Raw genomic sequence first — 22,698 nt, forward strand, 5'->3', positions numbered from 1 at the left:
CTGAGTCCCAGGACATCATGATAGCTTAGCTGTCTTTTACTGAGTTCCTGCTTTGTGCAGGCTCTGAGGTGGGGACCTCCTGGACTTCAGCAGCATCTCTTCTTCACTATGTCAGGCAAGGTATTGAACTCTTTTTAAATTTTAGTAAGTGTTAAGATTTCAACATTTTAACAGGAGGCATACAAAGTCTTGCACTAAAGCCTGGCACATGGTAAGTGGCCAATAACATTGTTGGACTTATTTATTCTCATCCCTTGTAATTCTCATGTGTGCAGGAAGTGGGTATGTTTCCTTTGTAAAGCAGAAGACAGGCTTGGGGCGGCAAGTGCCTCACAAATGCCAGCTCTGAGGATTATTACAAGTACTTTGCTTAGGTTCGTCAGCTGAAGAGTTACTCTGTCTCTTTTATTCATTTCAACCAGCCTTGAATAGGATCTGACTCTGGTTTTTCATAGGTGCTGGAAAGTCCCTTGTTGGTGTGACAGCTGCGTGTACTGTTCGGAAACGCTGCTTGGTGCTGGGTAACTCAGCTGTGTCTGTAGAGCAGTGGAAAGCCCAGTTCAAGATGTGGTCCACCATTGATGACAGCCAGATATGCCGCTTCACCTCCGATGCCAAGGACAAGCCAGTAGGCTGCTCTGTTGCCGTCAGCACCTACTCCATGCTGGGCCACACCACCAAAAGGTCCTGGGAGGCTGAACGTGTCATGGAGTGGCTCAAGACCCAGGAATGGGGCCTCATGATCTTGGATGAAGTACACACTATCCCCGGTGAGCAGACTGTGAGCTAAGCCACCCACTCATTGTGTAGATGATAGCGATTTCTACTTTTCAGGTGGGCAGAGAAATTGCTGTGTCTCCTGTCCCATCTTGCTAGAAAGACTCTCTGGGCAAAGCTTTGAAACAATTCTTAAGCATGTGTGGGGTGGAGGTGGGGACGGTTGTGTATGCACATTTTTAGCCTTTTTTATTTGCAGGAGTCACTTAGATGCTAGTTTTCTCCCTTTTTCCATCTTTCTTGTCACAGCCTAAGTGGTCCATAACACATTTTTCAGGGCCCTGGGAAAACAACTAGTGCCTTGAAAAGTTCTTGCAGTAGCGTTTTGTTTTACTTGGAGGTTTAGTTATTGCTCCTTATTTGGAACCTGAGCACTTTAAAAAGCAAATATGCATGCCCAATTGTCTCTCCAGCCAAGATGTTCCGGCGGGTGCTCACCATCGTGCAGGCCCACTGCAAGTTGGGTCTGACTGCGACTCTTGTTCGAGAGGATGACAAAATCGTCGACTTGAATTTTCTGATTGGGCCTAAGCTCTACGAAGCCAATTGGATGGAGCTCGAGAACAGTGGCTACATTGCCAAAGTCCAGTGTGCAGAGGTAGCTGCCCCCTCCCCAGGCCTGTGGCCGGTTGGGTGTCTCAGGAGAGAGTGGGGACAAGGGGAATGGATTGGGTAGGCTCCTCAGGTATAAACACAAATCATGGTAGGACAGTCATGTGGAGAGAACCATTGGCTGCCTCCTGTGGTCCCCTCAGCCACTGGGGAGGTTAGCAGCAGTATACCTACTTCACAGGGAAAGGAAACACTGTTTCTTGTCCAGGGTCACACATTCGTCATGGGTAAAGACAGCTATCCAGGCTGCCCTAAGCCCATACTCTTCCCCCTCTGTGAGTGGGCATCTTTGGCGTGTCCCTGTCTTCCTCACCCCTTGAGGTCTTTGGGTTGTCCCGCATGGGCCGCCACCCCAGCCTGGGACCTTGATTATTTTATTTCAAAGAACACTTTTTCCCAGGTTTGTTCTATAAATAAATATCTGTGCAGGTTCCTGTTAAAAAAATGCATGTCCAAAGGTGAGTCTCCTCTGAAGGAACAAGAACAACAGAATCCCTTGTAGCACTTAGAATGACTCACTCAGTGGTTCGAGGAGGGAGTCAAGACGGGTTTCTTGGCCAAGGCAAGTGTGAAAAACAGGAGCAGTTAGATTTGTTCTCTTGTCTTTGTCAACACCACCCACCTTAAGAAATGGCACATTTGAGGCCCTCAAGTTGCTCTTGGAACTTAAGCTGACCCAGTTGGTTTTTTTATCTTATCTAAATGGAATCAGGTTGTGTATGTTCTTGTATATTTTCTGCCTTTTGCTCAATACTATTATTCCTTACATACTGCATTATTCCTTTGATAATGCACGTAATTGTAGCTCATTTCTTTGCATTGTTGTGTGTCCATTCTACAGCTCCCCCACAGTTTGAGCTGCTCATATAATAGAACACTGCACAGTAGTAAAATCCTTTACTAAAGTTAATGGACATTTGATTGCTAAGCTTTGTTTTGGTAACAGCTTTATTGAGATATAATTTACGTACCATAACATTCAGCTGTATGGTGTACAATTCTGTGCCTTCTGTAAATTTAAAGAGCAGTGCAGCTACTGCTACAATTTTAAAACATTTCCTCCACCCCAGAAAGTTTCCTCATGTCCATCTCTAGTTAATCCCAACTTCCACTCCCAATCCTAGGTGACTGTTGGTTTATTTTCTCTGGGTATAAATTCAGATTTTTTTTGTTCTTTTCCTGTTATGACAGTGGTTACTGTAAATATTCTTGAACATGTGTGCTGGGATTTTGTATAAGAGTTTTACTAAAGCAGCATTAATTAGTGGGATATAGGGTTGTTTTAGTGAGTTGTGACCAGAATAAAATAGAATCTACCAGAAAGCATAATACATGAAAGGGTGTATGTTGTTGCATGAAACTGTGTGTGTGTAACTGTTAGGTCTGCAATGCAGAGTGCTCAGATTGGCGTTGCTGGGTTGAAGGATATGCAGATGTTCACTTTAATAGTCAGCCCTCATTTTTTCTCAGTGGTTGTACCAGGTAACATATTCACCAGAGGGATGGGGAGTGCTTCATAGCTCCTCCAGCACTGACTGTTGAATTGAGTTTTTTCCCTTTTAATTTTTGCTAAAGTGGCAGTTGTAAAATGGTGTCTCTTTATGGTCTTAATTTGTATTATCTTGATTACTGATGAGGTTGATTATCTTCTCAGATGTGTGTGGACCATTTGTATTCTATGTTCTGTGACATGAAGAATTCTAAATAATTTATTTGTGCAAAAGGAATTACTTTGGCTATAAAGAACTAGAAAGTCTAATGGAGCCATAACAGAATCTGGTCCAAGTAGAGTCAGTCACACTGGTCTCTAGCAGTGGAGCACATCACATGGAGACAGGCTGAGAGGCCCCACATGGATGATGTCTGTTGGGTTGGAGGCATAGCAGTGAGCACAGGAGGGGAGAACCTGTCAAGCCCAGAACACTGCCTGAGCCACCCCATCTAAGGAAGTTAAAAGTGTCACCTCTGCCCTCATTTCCTCCAGTTCTGCAAAGGAGGAGACTGAGGCAGAGACAGGGCTGGTCACGTGTGTCAGGAAGTCTCAACACTATGAGTACCTGGGCCAGATTAATAGCTAGGCCAGCTGGTTGGTTCGTGAACCACTGACTCTGCCCTGCCTCTTGCTCACTAGAACTTGTAATGCATTTAGGATGTATACAAGTCATGTATTATAAACTATATATATATGTACACATAAGCTTAGAAAAAAAGCTCAGATAGTGGTGAAAGAGGAAGATAGAGAGGCTGATTGAGCTTGGATCACATATGGCCCATGGCTTTATTGTATAAGGTTAACTCGTGTTGCAACCCTTCCCCTCTTGGCTGAGGTAGGTGACTTTTCTCACACTGCCTGCTTAGCTGTCACAGCAGTCCAGAACTGCCTGGACTGTCTTGGGGACTCAGTTGTCAAGTTCTTTTATCCTTCCATCCAGTGGTGTTTTCTCATGGTGTAAAATACATTTTCTTCTGTTTTCTCGATACCTCTGAAATTGAAATGATTCTTCTTTACCAGCTTCTCCACTTGCCAGTTTAGATTTTTGTGGTTAGAAATTAGGGTTTAGGTAACAGGGATGAATGAATGACTCACAGTGGTGTTGAGTGGTAAACTGGTAGTGACGGGCTTCTTCCTGATGACACCCAGTGTCTAAGTTAGGAGTTCCTTGTCCTGTGCCAGAAAGTCTGTGTGTAGGGGGTGGGGTGGGCCATTCTCAGAAGCAGAGCTGACTTGTGTCTATGGGACTGATTGCTTGCATCTCTGGTTGAGAATCTGGTTTCCCTCATAGAGCTGGTGTGAAAATAATTCCTGGGTTAACTTTGTATTTAAAAATTGTCATTAAATGATTAATGTGAGAATATCTGGTTCATCATTGGATATTATATTAGATTGTGTGTGTTTACAAATTGCTGAGATATAATTCACATATATTGGGGTTTTTTGATTTGTTTTAAAGCTAATTCTCTAAAATGAAAGGGCTTAAAAAATTTCCATTTGTGAGATGTTTTAACTTGGAAAATGACCCCTGATTCTTACTGCATCACAGGTTTGGTGCCCGATGTCGCCTGAGTTTTATCGGGAGTATGTGGCAATTAAAACCAAGAAACGAATCTTGTTGTACACTATGAACCCCAACAAATTCAGAGCTTGCCAGTTTCTGATCAAATTTCATGAAAGGAGGAATGACAAGATTATAGTCTTTGCCGACAATGTGTTTGCCCTGAAGGAGTACGCTATCCGGCTGAACAAGTAAGGACTGGACATTTGGAGTTGCCTCCAGGACAGCTTTTCCTCCCCAAGTGAGAATGCAGATGGTCCCTCTCAGGAATTTTTTGGCGTCAGTAGGTCTGGTTCTATGGGTTGGGTCCTAGGAACCAGGCAAGACAAAACAACTAACATCTGGAGACAGAGGTTAGAGCATGTAGAAAAGGGAGCTGCATTACCCTGAACTCACAGTGGGCCTGGATAGTTGTACTGATCTGGAGCACATATCTAAGATTTAGGTTCCAAAGATGGGTAGGAGTTGGCATCCAGAGTTTTAGATCAGAGTGTGTGGTTCAAGGGTCAGAAAGACAAGGCAAGCAAGGCCAGCATTCCAGGTATAGACCAGCATCTAGAAATGGCTTCTCAGGAAACACCCACCCAGTACCCTGACCATAGTGCCTCATGCAGGTACCTGAGCTTAAGATCTGGCTGTTCTGAATCCCTACCAGGGAGAAGGAAGAAACATGTTTTCTTGTACCATGCCACAGGACTCAGAGGCTGGAATTGTTCCTGGAGGCAAGGTCCCATGGAGATAGGCCTGCATTCTTTTTAAGAGTGGACAGAGAGAGAGAATGATTATAGCAAGCTATGCATTAGGCACGCTATACATATGCTTTATTTAATCCTTATTTTGGTCATGGGGTGATTGTATTATTCCCATTTGACAGATGAGAAAACTGAGGCACAGAAAGATTAGAGTTTTTGAGTTTCTGAAGACTGTTCTCCTTTTTTTAAATTTAGAAAATTTTTTTTTATGGATAAAAATAGTAACATGGATTATTAGGAAAAACAGCAATTCTCTGCACCCATATCTTCCCACCCACAATTCCTGCCCTCCCAGAGGTATACCCACTTTCAGCTTGTATTTTGTTCACCTTCATATTTCCAATAGTTTATACAGCAGTTTTGTGATTAACAATGTAGAAATTCTTACTATGGGAGGTAAAGATTTAGTTCACTCATGCCCCCTCCTCGCTGTGACTCTCTCCCACTTTCTTCCCTCTAAGATAATAGCACAAATTTGGGAGCTGGCTTAGTATTCAGTGTTACATTATTTTGATTATATAAATATTGTTCAGACTAAATCATATAGTATATGATTATATTTTCTTTCTTGTAAATATTTGTTTTTCCTGGGCTTAAAAATTGTCTTTGTGGGGTGCCCGGGTGGTTCAGTGGTAGAATGCTCATCTTTCATGAGGGAGACCTAGGTTTGATTCCTGAACCATGCACCCCCCAAAAAATTGTCTTTTTGTTGCTTTTGCTTGGTTTTCTGTACACTTAATTCTCATCCCTCTTTGGATCCTCTAAGAATCAGATGCATCACATAATCCCTCAGCTCCTTTTTGTGGGGGGATCCCTGCTAGAGCCCTTCATCCTCCTGCTTTGGTCTGGTCTGTTTACTCACTGAGAGAGATCAGAGCCACCACTAACCATCATCTTGGAGCTTCTCTTGGGTGTTCTTCTTTGAGTTCCTGTGCCTCTTCTGTGTTGGAGCTCTTGTTTCTGATTTTAGGCCACCTCTCTCTCTATTACTCATTCTGATAGAATATTTCCTTTAGTAAATCCCAAGAGGTTACTGAGGAGGAAATGTTGGGAGACTTTGGCTACTTGCAGACATGTTTATCTGACCCTCACGCTTGATTGATGCTTTTGCTAGGCCTCAGAATGTAGAAGGCAAGGCTCAGTTTTCTTCTTGAGACTTCTGCTATGGCTACTTGGAACTCTTGCCCTTCTGATTCTTTTTATGTGTGCTCTGTTTTTGTGGTGGTTTTCTCTTTTCCTTCTCTAAGAAGGATTTTAGGATTTTTCTTTTTCTCCTCTTTGGAAATTTCAAACTGTTATGTCTTAACACAGTCTTTTTTTCTTTCATTGTGATGGGTACTAATTGGGCTCTTTCAGTGTGAAAACTCATGTCCTTCAGTTCTGAGAATCTCTTCATATTCTTTTTTTAGTAGTCACCTTCTCTGTGTTTTCTCTTTTCAGAATCCCTGTTGAATTCCCTGTTGAGACTGGATCATCAGAATACCTGCTTCCACTTTATCTTTTTTTCTCCTATTTTTTATCCCTGTCTTCCAACCCTTCTATTGAATTTTTTGTTACCTTCCAAGAGTTTTTTATTGATAGTTGTTCTTGTTTCGTGAGTACAGTGTCTTCTGACTATTGTAGTTTTTTTGAAGCTTTTTTCCGTTCTTTTTATTATCTCTCTTTTCTTCAAATTATTTTGTTTTGATTGTTTTCACCACTGTCTTTGGAGTTCTTAGGTTTTTTATAATCCTTTGCTGTATTTTCTTGTTTGAGATTCAGTCACTAAATAGCTGATTGGAGTTTCTTTACAGCTTGGCAGATTTGTCAACAGGTGGTCCTCCTTACAGAGTATTTGTCAAGAAGTCACTAACTGCCAGTGGTCTCTTGGCCACCAGCAGGTAGTGGAAGAAGACAGGGACTGAGGACTCTGTATATTGGTTTGTCTTGGGTTTGCCCTTGGCTCTGCCCTATGTTCCTGTGCACATAGCCTCCTTAGAATCCAGAATATAAGCCTCCAGTTTTTGGCTAGATGGGAGTTGGGCCTGGCTGCTGGGGTTGGGGATCTGGCTGCTCACAGAAAAACTCTGTGGTTCTGTCTGCAGTCCTGACTCACCACACCACCTTCCAAGCACCTGGCAGCTCCCTGGTGACCCTTTGGTGTTCTACGTAGCACCTTGGCTTGCTTTGTGTTGGCTCTCCCTCTTGCCAGCCTGCACCTCCTCTTTTCCACAATACTTCACTAGCTCACTCCCAGGCTTGCATCCATCTATTTTTTGAGCTTTCAGTTATTCACATCTCTCATCTGCTGTTACTTCTGTTTTCTTTGCCCTTGTGGGTTTGTGTCCCTTCTATCCTTTATGTTCACATTGATGTGGGAGGGCAATGAGGCAATACATATATTTACTGAGTCACATTTAACGGAAAGTTCTTACTTCCCCATCCTTGTTCCCATTCCCATACTCCTAGATTCTTCCTGGGGCCTCCCTCAGATGGCCTTCCTGATGCTTGCATTTGAAACCCCTGAGGGTTATTCTCTGATTGCAGCCTTCTTAGCATCTGCCTTGCAGAGCACTATCAGCTCTGCATCTGTGTGGCACAGTGAAGGGCACAACTGACCAGCTTCTGCATGCCATGGCGATAACCACAACTTTACTCAATACCTTGACTTGTTCTAAGCTCTTGTTTTCAAATGTAGGAGTTGTTTCTATTTCTTTTTCTTTCCTTGCTTTAAAATGACCGTTAGGCAGATCTCATGGTAGTATTGCTCCATTTTACAGCTTGTGAAGCTCTAGCCTGCCACAAGGAGACAGATCTTCCAGCTTCTTTCAGCCTTAAAAGGAAGGAAAAATGTCACTGAAGTACTTTGTGGGAGAGACAGCTGGGGCTCTCTGGTGGTATGGGAGAATGGGGAGAGTATAAATGCTGGTGTCAGGGAGACTGGATTTGAATCCCAGCTACTCTGCTCCTTCTCTGTGATCCAGTGACAGTGGCTTTGCCTCTCTAAGCCTCATCTGCACTCCCTGAAATGGGAGTTAACACCAGCCACCACAGGAGATTTGTGGGCTGGCATCTAGCAGGTGCTCAACAAATGTTAGGTTCTCTTTCTAGAGCATGGCTGCCCTTCTATTTCTTATCTCCTACATAGGGGGATCTTTCAGAAACCAGAGCTCATTATTGTGTGCATAGCGTTTCCTGATGATGGGTGAGGAGAAAGAATGACCTAAAAGCCTAGGGACCAAGAGACAGACTGTCCTGAAGTTTGAAATTTCTCATCCTTTTCCATAGAACGACACACATAGTGTTGAGATTCACGTCACACTGGACACTCTTGGATAACAGACAAGCAGCTTGTGGTTGGGATGATGAGAGGACATTAGTCTGAGGGCCCCGGCTGCCATAGTCCCTGCCTGGCTTCCCCACAGCCATGGGGTTTTGTAGTCTCAGGCACTCCCGTCACCAGCTTATTGTGTAGCATTGGGTAGTGCCATGTGGAGCATCCCATGTTATGCTTCTCAAGCCTTTAAGGTCCCTACTTTGAGGCTCCTGACTCTCCACTCCCTGCATGTAAATTGTGAAACAAAAAACTCCTTTTTTAGGTTCAGAGGAATACTAGCAGGGGTGGATGGGGTTTTTTTTTTTTTTTTTTTTTAAGCACAGTTGGTACTTAGGGTTAGCTGGTGCTGCACATCTGGGAGTTGCTGTCATTGCTCCTGCTGCCGCCATCTCCGTTGTTATTGTCGTTACCAGTCCTGGGTCATGAGAGTGCTTCAAGACAGGGGTGTGCTGGTCCCAGGCCATGAGGGAATAACCAGTAAGAGCGTCAGACAGGGTACGCCCTTTGGTAGAGATTGGAAACTAAGGAGAAGCTGTGAACTTTGGTGGGTGCAGGAGGGGAAAAAACTGACAGGGCCTCTACTTTGCTTGCGCCCATTTTTTGGAGAAAGTCTGTGTCAGTAGGAAACAGTTGCTTCTAACGTTTTTGTTTTTTTTTTCAATAATGACATTCCTTTATTCTTCCTCATGCAAAAACATTTTTAAAATTTGTACATTGTACATTTCACTATTGTTATACACTCTAGGCATTCCTGGATTATACCATCTCAATCTTTAACATCTATCTTTTTTTCTGATTTCATTTATGTCCCCAGCCCTCCTCCCTCTATCATTCTCACATGCAGCTTCATTCAGTGTTTTAACATAATTGAATTACAGTTAGGTACTATTGTACCATCCATTTCTTAGTTTTTGTGTCCAGTCCTGTTGCACAGTCTGTATCCCTTCAGCTCCAGTTACCCAATATCTTACCCTATTTCTATCTCCTGATGATCTCTATTACCAATGACATATTCCAAGTTTATTCACTAATGTCAGTTCATATCAGTGAGACCATACAGTATTTGTCCTTTAGGTTTTGGTTGGTCTCAGCATAATGTTCTCAAGGTCCATCCATGTTGTTACATACTTCATAAGTTTATTCTGTCTTAAAGCTGCATAATATTCCATTGTATGTATATACCACAGTTTGTTTAGCCACTCATCTGTTGATGGACATTTTGGCTGTTTCCATCTCCTTACAATTGTAAATATGCTGCTATAAACATTGGTGTGCAAATGTCCATTTGTGCCTTGCCCCTAAGTCCTCTGAGTAGATACCTAGCAATGGTATTGCTGGGTCATATGGCAATTCTATATTCAGCTTTTTGAGGAACTGCCAAACTGCCTTCCACAGCGGTTGCACCATTTGACATTCCCACCAACAGTGAATAAGTGTGCCTCTTTCTCCACATCCTCTCCAGCGCTTGTCATTTTTTATTTTATTGATAATGGCCATTCTGGTGGGTGTGAGATGATATCTCATTGTGGTTTTGATTTGCATTTCTCTAATGGCCAGGGACATTGAGCATCTCTTCATGTGCCTTTTGGCCATTTGTATTTCCTCTTCTGAGAAGTGTCAGTTCAAGTCTTTTTCCCATTTTGTAATTGGGTTGGCTGTCTTTTTGTTGTTGAGTTGAACAATCTCTTTATAAATTCTGGATACTAGACCTTTATCTGATATGTCGTTTCCAAATAGTGTCTCCCATTGTGTAGGCTGTCTTTTTACTTTCTCGTTGAAGTTCTTTGGTAGACAAAAGTGTTTAATTTTGAGGAGCTCCCATTTCTTTCTTTCTTTCTTCAGTGCTCTTGCTTTGGGTGTAAGGTCTATGAAACTGCCTCCAATTATAAGATTTATAAGCTATCTCCCTATATTTTCCTCTAACTGTTTTATGGTCTTAGACCTAATGTTTAGATCTTTGATCCACTTTGAGTTAACTTTTGTATAGGTTGTGAGATATGGGTCCTCTTTCATTCTTTTGCATATGGATATCCAGTTCTTTAGGCACCATTTATTGAAGAGACTGTTCTGTCCCAGGTGAGTTGGCTTGACTGCCGTATCAAAGATCAAATGTCCATAGATGAGAGGGTCTATATCTGAACACTCTGTTCGATTCCATTGGTCAATATATCTATCTATGCCAGTACCATGCTGTTTTGACGACTGTGGCTTCATAATATGCCTTAAAGTCAGGCAGCGTGAGACCTCCAGCTTCGTTTTTTTCCCTCAAAATACTTTTAGCAATTTGGGGCCCCCTGCCCTTCCAGATAAATTTGCTTATTGTTTTTCCTATTTCTGAAAAGTAAACTTTTGGGATTTTGATTGGTATTGCATTGAATCTGTAAATCAGTTTAGGTAGAATTGACATCTTGACTATATTTAGTCTTCCAATCCATGAACACGGTATGCCCTTCCATCTATTTAGGTCTTTTGTGATTTCTTTTAACAGTTTCTTGTAGTTTTCTTTGTATGGGTCTTTTGTCTCTTTAGTTAAATTTATTCCTAGGTATTTTATTTTTTTAGTTGCAATTGTAAATGGGATTCGTTTCTTGATTTCCCCCTCAGCTTGTTCATTGCTAGTGTATAGAAACACTACAGATTTTTGAATGTTGATCTTGTAACCTGCCACTTTGCTGTATTCATTTATTAGCTCTAGTAGTTTTGCTGTGGAATTTTCAGGGTTTTCGACATATAGTATCATGTCATCTGAAACAGTGATAGTTTTACTTCTTCCTTTCCAATTTTGATGCCTTGTATTTCTTTTTCTTGTCTAATTGCTCTGGCTAGAACTTCCAACACAGTGTTGAATAATAGTAGTGATAGTGGACATCCTTGTCTTGTTCCTGATCTTAGGGGGAAAGTTTTCAGTTTTTCCCCATTGAGGATGATATTAGCTGTGGGTTTTTCATATATTCCCTTTATCATTTTAAGAAAGTTCCCTTGTATTCCTAACTTTGAAGTGTTTTCAACAGTAAAGGATGTTGAATTTTGTCAAATGCCTTCTCTGCATCAATTGAGATGATCATGTGATTTTTCTGCTTTGATTTGTTGATATGGTGTATTACATTAATTGATTTTCTTATGTTGAACCATCCTCGCATAGCTGGGATGAATCCTACTTGGTCGTGATGTATAATTCTTTTAATGTGTTGCTGGATTCGATTTGCTAGAATTTTTGCATCTATATTCATTAGAGAGATTGGTCTGTAATTTTCTATTTTTGTAATATCTTTGCCTAGTTTTAGTATGAGGGTTGGTGATGTTGGCTTCATAGAATGAAATAGATAGCTTTCCCTCCACTTCAATTTTTTGAAGAGTTTGAGCAGGGTTGGTACTAATTCTTTATGGAATGTTTGGTAGAATTCACATGTGAAGCCGTCTGGTCCTGGACTTTTCTTTTTGGGAAGATTTTTAATGACTGATTCAATTTCTTTACTTGTGGTTAGTTTGTTGAGGTCATGTATCTTCTTGAGTCAAAAGTTGGTTGTTCATGCCTTTCTAGGAAGTTGTCCATTTCATCTACATTGTTGTATTTATTAGCATAAAGTTGTTCATAGTATCCTGTTATTACCTCCTTTATTTCTGTGGGCTCAGTGGTTATGTCTCCTCTTCCATTTCTGATCTTATTTATTTGCGTCCTCTGTCTTCTTTTTGTCAGTCTTGCTAAGGGGCCCATCAATCTTACTGATTTTCTCATAGAACCAACTTCTGCTTTTATTGATTTTCTTAATTGTTTTCATGTTCTCAATTTCATTTATTTCTTCTCTAATCTTTGTTATTTCTTTCCTTTTGCTTGTTTTGGGGTTAGTTTGCTGTTCTTTCTCCAGTTCTTCCAATTGGACAGTTAGTTCCTGAATTTTTGCCCTTTCTTCTTTTTTGATATAGGCATTTAGGGCAATAAATTTCCCTCTTAGCATTGCCTTTGTTGCATCCCATAAGTTTTGATATATTGTGTTTTCATTTTCATTCGCCTCAAGATATTTACTAATTTCTCTTGTAATTTCTTCCTTGACCCACTGGTTGTTTAAGAGTATATTGTTGAGCCTCCACATATTTGTGAATTTTCTGGCGCTCTGCCAATAATTGATTTCCAACTTCATTCCTTTATGATATGAGAAGGTGTTGTGTATGATTTCAATCTTTTTAAATTTGTTGAGACTTGCTTTGTGACCCAGCATATGGTCTATCTTTGAGAATGATCCATGAGCACTTGAGAACAAGGTGTATCCAGCTGTTGTGGGATGTAATGTCCTATAAATGTCTGTTAAGTCTTGCTCATTTATTATAATATTCAAATTCTCTGTTTCTTTATTGATCCTCTGTCTAGATGTTCTGTCCATTGATGAGAGTGGGGAATTGAAGTCTCCAAATATTATAGTAGATGTGTCTGTTTTCCTTTTCAGTGTTTGCAGTGTTTGCCTCACGTATTTGGGGCATTCTGGTTTGGTGCATAAATATTTATTATTGTTATGTCTTCATGTTGAATTGTTCCTTTTATTAGTACATAGTATCCTTCTTTGTCTCTTTTAACTGTTTTACATTTGAAGTCTAATTTGTTGGATATTAGTATAGCTACTCCTGCTCTTTTCTGGTTATTATTTGCATGGCATATCTTTTCTCAACCTTCACTTTCAACCTATGTTTATCTTTGGGTCTAAGATGTGTTTCCTGTAGACAGTATGTACAAGGATCCTGTTTTTTAATCCATTCTGCCAGTCTATGTCTTTTGATTTGGGAGTTCAATCCATTAACATTTAGTGTTATTACTGTATGGGGAGTACTTTCTTCTACCATTTTGCCTGTTGTACTTTATATATCATACCTAATTTTCCTTCTTTCTGCACTTTTCTCCACACCTCTCTCTTCTGTCTTTTCATATCTGTCTCTAGTGCTCCCTTTAGTATTTCTTGCAGAGCTGGTGTCTTGGTCACAAATTCTGTCAGTGATTTTTTTTGTCTGAAAATGTTTTAATTTCTCCCTCCTTTTTGAAGGACAATTTTGCTGGGTATAGAATTCTTGGTTGGCAGTTTTTCTCTTTAGTAATTTAAATATATCATCCTCCTGTCTTCTCACCTCCATGGTTTCTGCTGAGAAATCTACACAGTCCTATTGGGTTTCCCTTATATGCGATGGATTGCTTTTCTTTTGCTGCTTTCAAGATCCTCTCTTTCTCTTTGACCTCTGACATTCTAACTAGTAAGTGTCTTGGAGAACGTCTATTTGGATCTATTCTCTTTGGGGTGCACTGCACTTCTTGGATCTGTAATTTTAGGTCTTTTATAAGAGTTGGGAAATTTTCAGTGATAATTTCTTCCATTAGTTTTTCTCCTCCTTTTCTCTTTCTCTTCTCTTCTCCTTCCGGGACACCCACAACACGTATAGTTGTGCACGTCATATTGTCGTTCAATTCCCTGAGTCCCTGCTCATATTTTTCCATTCTTTTCCCTATAGTTTCTGTTTCTTTTTGGATTTCAGATGTTCCATCCTCCAGTTCACTAATCCTAACCTCTGTCTCTTGAAATCTACCAGTGTAGGTTTCCATTGTTTTTTTCATCTCTTCTACTGTACCTTTCATTCCCATAAGTTCTGCGATTTGGTTTTTCAGACTTTTGATTTCTTCTTTTTGTTCATTCCTTGCCTTCTTCATATCCTCCCTCAATTCATTGATTTGGTTTTTGATGAGGTTTTCCATGTCTGTTCCTATATTCTGAATTAATTGTTTCAGCTCCTGTATCTCATTTGAACTATTGGTTTGTTCCTTTGACTGGGCCATATCTTCAGTTTTCCTGGTGTGGTTTGTTATTTTTTGCTGGCGTCTAGACATTTAATTTCCTTAGATTGCTTTCACTTACCTTACCTAGGGTTTTCTTGCTAGATGAGTTTGTTTATCTGTTCTTTGACATACAGTTCAGCTTTTTCTGGACCTCTAGCTTAGGTTTAGGTTTTGTTTAACAGAGGAGAATTTTTCAGTTCTTGTTTTGTTGTTTCTTGCTGTGCTTGTAAGGTGCCTTTTCCCTCCCCACCCTTAGGAGGGTCTACATAGGTAATATAGACTCCGGCCAGGTTTTCCCGGACTAGACTGGACTCCTGTCGGGGGGAAGGAGTCACCTGCATCAGTTTTCCCTGAGGGTGAGACCCAACAGGTTAAAAAACTTTCCTGTGAAGTCTCTGGGCTCTGTTTTTCTTATCCTGTGGCGCTTGTTTGCCTGCGGGTCCCACCAGCAAAAGATGTTGTGGCACCTTTAAGTTTGGAAGGCTCTCCCTGCTGGGGGCATGGTGGAGACAGAGGAGAGGTTGTAGGCTGGTTTTAATGGCTTCAAATTGCCGAGCCCTGGGTTCTGAATTCCTTGAGAGAGGGATTCCACCTGAGTTGGCCTTCAGCCCTCCCCTGGGGAAGGCACAGGCGGGAGACAGCCCTGAAAGCAGTCCGTTTTTGCCTATGCCTGGGGCAGTTGCAGCCTGAGTCGTCCTGCCGCTGAATCCAGAGGCAGCCAAGCCTCTGTAGAGACAGCCACAAAAACCTCTGTTTCGTCCCCTTTCCTTTTTTTTGGTTAGCCCAATAAGTGACCTCCGCCTTGACCAGGTTCTCCTGATTGGGAGCCTATTTTTAGTAGTCAGAATTTGTTAGTTAATGCCACAATTGGTGTTTGGTTGGACTCAGTCCCTGCTACTGCTACAGTGTCTTCCCTTTCCCTCTGGGAAGCTGCCTGTGGGGGAGGGGCGCCGGTCGCCAGTCGTCGTGGCTTGGGGAACTCACGGTTCTGGGGGGGCTCACTGCCGGTCCAGCTGGTCCAAACTGGGGTACTCTGTGTGTCTGGTCACTGTCGTGGCTCTGGGAGCTGTTCTACACTGTTTCTGGTTATTTAGTAGTTGTTCTGGAGGATGAAGTAAAATGCACACCTTGCTAAGCTGCCATCTTGGCCCCTTCTCCTGATTCTAACGTTTTAAGATGGAAATAGCAATGTTTTCTTTGCCACTCCTAATGGGCTTCATGAGATCCAGAAGATTCTCTTTGTATAGGCTCTAAGCTTAGAGTTAGAGATGTTGAAGCAGAAAAATGCCAGTCAAAAAAGAAAGAAAAAAGAGAAGTAAAGGAAGGAATCCCAAAAAGAGTGATCAACCTGGGAGGCAGGAAGGTGGAACATGGTATCTGTACCAGTCATTTTTATTGATTTTCTGATGTGCTTGCTTACAAGAGGGCGTCCTGTGAGGAGAACAACTTTGCTTGAGTTCCTTTTTCCCCTTTTCACGCTTTCAGGATAATTGGAGAGTGATTCTATGTCTTTCTAATGCAGCTTTGTTCTTCTTTAGGCCCTATATCTACGGTCCTACATCCCAGGGAGAAAGGATGCAAATTCTCCAGAATTTCAAGCACAACCCCAAAATCAACACCATCTTCATATCTAAGGTTTGTGTGTCAAGCAGGGTGGGGTGAGGCCCCTAATAAGCGTAACTGTTAGCAGCCTTGGGAGAGTATGCTCTGTGATTCCTGGACAGTGAAATTGTGTTTAAAGAAATTCATGTATACATTTTCAGTCCCATGTGCCCAGTGGGATCAGGGAATTTGGCAAAGTAGATTGAGGATTTTAATGTGGAAAAACTACGAAGTTTCTTAGCTTAAGAATTTTCCCCACCTCTTTTTGAAATATAAGAATTTTAAGTGGTATTTCTTTCCTTTTTTTTTTTGCTTTAAAAATTAAACTTTATTTTTGAAATAATTATAGATTCCCAGAACATTGTAAAATATTACAGAGAGGTCTGGTCTACGCTTGCCCTAGACTTCCCCTAGCTAGAAACCAGGAAAATTAGCATTGATACAAAATGTGTGTAGATCCACAAAATGCTCTTTGGAGGATCCCTCACCGCCCAGCTTTGGTGGAATTTCCTCAGGGATCAGCCTAAGGGCTCTGGGAAGGGGGTCTCACAACAGTCCAGTTCCTATGGGTCTGTAAAAGCCAGCTTTCTGGGGTGGGGAAGCTTGGCTGACAGACTGCCCCTCAGAGGCAAAGGAGGGGTTGGGGAGCCTGAAACAGGACTGAGTCTGAACCCTGAGATCTGGTCCCATATCCTGGGCAACACACTCAACATTTCATGATTATCCTAGCTGACATATATTGGGCGTCAGTTCTGTACTTCATTGTATTATCTCATTTCCTAGACACAGCTTCCATATGGGGTGATGCTGGTAGTATCCCCATTTAGTAGATGAGGAGTCATTGATGTGGGAGGGGAGGTCACTTGCCCAAGGCTGTGCAGTTGGAACATGCTGCTAGAATTGAAACGCAGTGGTTTGGGGCCAGGGCAGGCAGTGTGTACCAGAGTATGACAGGGTGGTGGGGGAGCATTGTGAGAGTTGGGGTGGGGTAGGGGGCAGAAGGACAGGAATACTGGACCACGTCTGTAGTCACTTTGGTTGCCATAATTTGGTGGGGAGGGGTCTACTACTGGCATCTAGTGAGTTGAGGCCAGGGGTGCTGCTAAACATCCTACAACGCACAGCATAGCCCTCACTTTGGGACATTATTGGGCCCCAAATGTCAAAAGCGCAGAGGGTGAGAAAGCCTAGGATGAAACTTTACAGAAGAGATGCTGCTAGGGTTGGCCAAAAGCACGAAAGGATTTTCAGATAAAGCAGAGGTTTGGACAGAGGTCTGGTAATGGGAGATGGCATAGACCCAAAGATAACTAGGGTTGCTAGAATCCTAAGGAGTCCCTGGAGTAAGGGGGCAAGATGGGCCTTAGAGCCAAGCTGAGGAACTGGGACTTTGTCCTGTGTCCAAAGGGAGTGCCCAATTTGATGGCTTAAAGAAATAATTTCAATTCAATTTCTGAATGAGTACTAAGTTTACATAATTCAGAAGTATGCAGTGAGATATCTTCCTACTGCTATCCCTTGGCTGTCCTAGTTTCCTCCTGGGAGGTGATGGAAGTTCCTAGTCTCTTTCCTGTCCTTCTTCGATATTTTCCTCTTTGGTTTTATTTCCAGTTTTAAACAAATGGTCACAGGATTATAAACCTGTGAGGGACCTAGTGAAATGTAGTTTTAAGTAAGTCACTCTACTGTATTGGAAGAGGGCAAGACTAGCAGGTTGGCTGGCTGCGAGATGCTGGTATAGACCAGTGGAGTGATAGTGAGGATGGAATGGCAGGGATGGATGTAGGACCTGGTTGGGGGTGCAGAAGTGGGAGGGGTTATAGGGAGCTACCAAGTCTCTGGCTAGGGCTCACGGGCACAATGGGGCCACCCTGAGGTGGGCACAGAAGAGGAGAGGAGTGGGCATGGACAAGCTGAAAACAAGAGACCATGGGACCTCCCAGGGCAGCATCCCTGGACAGGAGAAACTTCAGGTTGAAGTCTACCCAGCTGGCATTTCTCCCTCCATACTCTGTCTCACTGACTAGGGCTCGAGTGGCCCCTTTTCAGTTGACCTCACAGTCTTGGGTTCTAGCAGGCTCCACAGTGATTGGGTTGCTACATAAAATGTTTTAAAAATATTTTTATTGTAAACAACAAACAAACATTAAAACATTCTTGACATACAAACATTCTGTACATGGTGTACGATCAGTGGCTCACAGTATCATCACATAGGTGTGTATTCATCACCATGATCATTTTTTTGAACATTATGTCTCTCCAGCGAAATAAAAAAAATAAAATATGAAAGAAAAAACTCATATATACCATATCCCTTACCCCTCCCTCTCATTGACTGCGAGTATTTTAACCTTTGTTCCCCCTATTATTTATTTTTTTAATCCATATTTTTTACTCATCTGTCCATACCGTAGATAAAAGGAGCATTAGACACAAGGTTTTCACAATCACACAGTCACATTGCGAAAGCTGTATTATTATACAATCATCTTCAAGAAACATGGCTACTGGAACACAGCTCTACAGTTTCAGGTATTCTCTCTGACCACTCTAATACACCATAAACTAAAAAGAGATTATCTATTTAATATGTGAGAGTAACTTCCAGGATAACCTCTACTCTGTTTGAAATCTCTCAACCACTGAAACTTGTCTCATTTCTCTCTTCCCGCTTTTGGTCAAGAAGGTTTTCTCAATCCCTTGATGCCGAATCCCAGTTCAGCTAGATAAAATCTTGAACACCTAACTAACATTTGAATTTCTGAAAACACAGTGGTGTTTCTTTTAAAAAGGAAATAAAAGTTCATTTCCTATTCTGGTGAAAGTAGACATTCAGACGAAACTCCCTTTCTGGAGATGGAGATTTCCATATGTCGTGGGCATGCCTTAATGGTGGGTAGTGAATGTAAGCATAGCTTAGACTCACACATGCCCAGCCTGCTGATGGTTTTCATTCACGGTTAAGCTGTGGCCCAGCAGTCCAGGACAGTCAAATTAAGACAAACCCAAAGGAGAAGGAAAATGAGATTGACCTATAAAGTGATTATGGTGAGTAAGTACCACACTTAAGTGTGTGGCTGGTAACCTTGATGGTTGGAGGCTCAGTCGAAGTTGAGGAGGCTCCCCTGAGTCAGAATCCAGCTCCTACTGGGTCATATTCCAGATGTGCTACTGGTCTCAGTGGCCACCAGGAAAGAGTCTGATGGATGGTTTTGTGCAGACCTGTTTCTGAACACTCAAAGTGAGTCTTTGTTAATACAGGGCCTCTTATCTTTGGGGCTCTCGCACCCAACACCGTAAAGGTGGGAGACAGTTGATGGTGATAGGGATCAGTGATGGCTGTTTTGTATACAAGGTTCCTCATAAGTTCTCTTAGGAGAATTCACAGTAGGTCCTAGAGGCCCAGGGATACATTTCTTTTTTTTCCTCACTTAACCCACATTTATCATCTCATAGTTTTAGAGGTAGAAGCCTGAAATTGGTCTCGGGATTAAAATAAAAGTGTTGGCAGGACTGTGTTCCTTCTGGAAACTTAAAGGGAGAATTGTTCCTTGCCTTTTTTATCTTCCAGAGGCTGCCCACCTTCCTCCCTCCCCTCTCCCTTCTTATTAGAGAAGTTACAGGTTTACAGAAAAAGCATACAGAAAAATAGAGTTCCATGTATCTCTGTATTAATACCTTGCTTTAATATGATACATGTGTTACAATAAATGAAAGAATTTCATTATTTCTATTTTATTGTATTTGTGCTATTAAGTTCACTAGAGGTGCATTTCTGAGATTCACCGCTTTTCTCCCTGTAGCAGAGGGACCCTGACATGTAGGGGAAAGGATAGTGATCCATTTTTCTATCTGTCTAGAACGATTGTTTCTTTTCCCTTTTTGTCTCATATATAAAACCTTCCCAAACTCCTAACTGCTTCTTTAGGTAGGTGACACATCGTTTGATCTGCCAGAAGCAAATGTTCTCATTCAAATTTCCTCTCATGGTGGCTCCCGGCGGCAAGAGGCCCAGAGGTTGGGACGGGTGCTCCGAGCCAAAAAAGGTAAAGATGGTCTTCCCTCTTCTACTCTAGGAGAGCTTTCTTTCTTTTTTTTTTTTTCATGTGTGTGTGTGGCTACCAATAGTTTTATTTTATTTTTTGAGAAATTGTACGTTTACAGAAAAATCTTGCAGAAAATGAAGAACCCCTATTTACCCCTCCTCATACATGGAGTTTTCCCTATTATTAACAATTTGCATCAATTTAGTAGGTTTGTTATAAATGATGAAACATTAAATTATGATTATACTATTAACTATAGTCCATAGATTACATTAGGGTTTACTGTTTGTGTTGTGCAGTCCAATGTTTTTTGTTAAACTTTTATATTGTATAATATAATGTATATACGAAGCAAAGAAAGAAGAAAGCAGTATTTTTCAAAGCACACTTCAACAAGTAGTTACAGGACAGATCCCAGAGTTTGTCATGGACTACCATACAGTCCTCTCAGATTTTTCCTTCTAGCTGCTCTAGAATATAGGAGGCTAGAAGGCTTATATATTTTTTATCACCATATACAAAAAAGCAATAAATTTCAAACCATAGTACCACTATTAGTTGTAGAACGTATTTCAGAGTTTGGCATGGGTTACAATTCTACAATTTTAGGGTTTTAGTTCTAGTTGCTGTAAGATACTGGAGACTAAAAGAAATATCAATTTAATGATTCAGCAATCGCATTTGTTTGTTAAACCCTCCCTTTATATAACTCCACCATCACCTTTGATCTGTCTATCCTACTCTTTATGGGTATTTGGGCTATGGCCATTCTAACCTTTTTACATTGGAAGGGTCTGTCAATTAAACGGGGTAGGGAGATGGAACTAGCTGATGTTCTGGAGAGGTTGGGCCTTCTAGATTTCAGAACTTATCTAGTCCAGGGACCCATCTGGAGGTTGTAGGCTTTGGAGAGTTACCCTAGTGTGTGGAACTTTTGTGGAATCTTATATAATGCCCTAGGTGTTCTTTAGGATTGGCTGGAATGGTCCTGGTTGGGGTTTGGCAGGTTATGTAGGTAGCAATGTCTAACGGAAGCTTGTATAAGAGTTACCTCAGAGTAGTCTCTCAGCTCTATTTGAACTCTCTCAGACACTGATACTTTATTAGTTACACTTCTTTTCCCATTTTTGGTCAAGATGGAATTGCTGATCCCATGATGCCAGCTCTGGACTCTGCCCTGGGAGCCATCTCCCAGATGACCAGGGAGACTTTCACCCCTGGATGTCATGTCCTATGTAGGAGCGCTTTCTTTTTCTGTTGGGAAGAGCTGTCCGTGTGTAGTGAATTTGTTCTTGTCCTCATGGACTAGGTTGACTCTAAAGGAAAGGATTCACAAAGATAAAAGCACCCCTTGGCGCTTGTTACTTCTCATGCTTTGAGGGTGAATATGTGATATTTTTCCATAGCAACTGCCTAGAATTCACCTGGATATCCTCTAAGCTGAGCAGTGGTATTGATAGGGATGAGACTTAACCAAGAAGGAAAGTGCTTAATAGTGTAGATATAGGGGGAGAAGGCAGACGGAGCCACTAGTGACAGGTGGTAGGCATTGGAAGCTGCCCCTGGACCTTGAGTCAGGAATAATGGAGTACAGGAAAGGCTTATAGGCATAGCTTGGGCAGCCACTCATAACCTAGAAACCATTGCTGCCCATTGGTGGCAGTTTGTTACAGGGACATTGCAAACATGATGAATGAAGAAGAGGCAGTGTTGCAAAGTTTCTTAAGAGAAGAGGCATGTAGTTTCCTCCAGTGAAAGCATTTCAGATGCTAATATTGTCTTTGGTTTAATTAATTTTCATTAATTTTCTTTCTATTCTTTTGAAAAGTGAAAACTGAATAGTTATTATTTCCTTCCTTCTGCTTGATTTAGGTTTAGTTTGCTTTTCTTTCACCAGTGTTTTAAGATGCAAGGCAGGTTATTGGTTTGAGATCTCTATTCTTTTTTTTTTTTTTTTTTTTTTTAAAGGAAAGACAGAGAGAAGGAAGGAAGGATAGAAGGAAGGAAGGAAGGAAGAAAGGGAAACATTTTTAAACATTTTCTTGTTTTTTATTGTATTCTGTTTCTCCGTTTTTGTTACATGGGCTGGGGCCGGGAATCGAACCGAGGTCCTCCGGCATAGCAGGCAAGCACTTTGCCCGCTGAGCCACCGCGGCCCGCCCCCTATTCTTTTTTTAACGTAGATGTTTTTACAGCTTTAGCTGCATCCTATATGTTTTAGTATTTTGGGTTTTCATTTTGTTTGATTTCAAAAGTATTTTCTAATTTCTCTTTTGATTTCTTCTTTGATTCATTAGTTATTCAGGAGTGTGTTTCATTTCCACATATTTGTGAATTTCCCAAATTTCTTTCAGTTACTGATTTCTAATTTTGTTCCATTGTGGTTGGAGAATATACTTTGTACATTCAGTCCCTTTGGATTTGTTGTTCACTAGTGGATTCTTCTGCCGGCCCAAATTTGCTGTTGAGTCTCTCTAGTAATTTTTCCTTTCAATTGTTGTGTTCTTCAATTTTAGAAATTCCATTTGTTATTTTTTTCTGGCTCTTTTTTGATATTCTATATTTGATGAAATATTATCATCATTATCTTCCTTACCTCTTTAGTTTTTTTTGTTTTGTTTTTTCATTTTTTAAAAAGCACATTTAAATCATTGCTTTGAAGTCCAACAAAGACAAACATCTGGGCTCCTTCATGCAGTTTCTGTTGCCTGTATTTTCCCTCTGG

General features: G+C 41.3%; 1 protein-coding gene across 3 annotated transcripts in view; it reads left to right on the forward strand.

Annotated features, from left to right (window-relative positions):
• Positions 1–22,698, forward strand: part of ERCC3 (ERCC excision repair 3, TFIIH core complex helicase subunit) — a 52,191-nt gene that overhangs the window by 22,190 nt on the left and 7,303 nt on the right. For 2 of the 3 annotated variants that reach the window (XM_077153482.1, XM_077153483.1), the window contains 5 exons: positions 456–770; positions 1,191–1,375; positions 4,431–4,633; positions 15,861–15,957; positions 19,856–19,973. In XM_077153482.1, coding sequence (XP_077009597.1) covers positions 456–770; positions 1,191–1,375; positions 4,431–4,633; positions 15,861–15,957; positions 19,856–19,973 — 918 coding nt within the window. Of the gene's footprint in view, positions 1–455; positions 771–1,190; positions 1,376–4,430; positions 4,634–15,860; positions 15,958–18,341; positions 19,518–19,855; positions 19,974–22,698 lie in introns of those variants that run through there. The other variant, XM_077153484.1, reaches the window with a different exon arrangement.

This window comes from Tamandua tetradactyla, chromosome 3, assembly GCF_023851605.1.
Source record: "Tamandua tetradactyla isolate mTamTet1 chromosome 3, mTamTet1.pri, whole genome shotgun sequence".
Classification (NCBI taxonomy): Eukaryota; Metazoa; Chordata; class Mammalia; order Pilosa; family Myrmecophagidae; genus Tamandua; species Tamandua tetradactyla.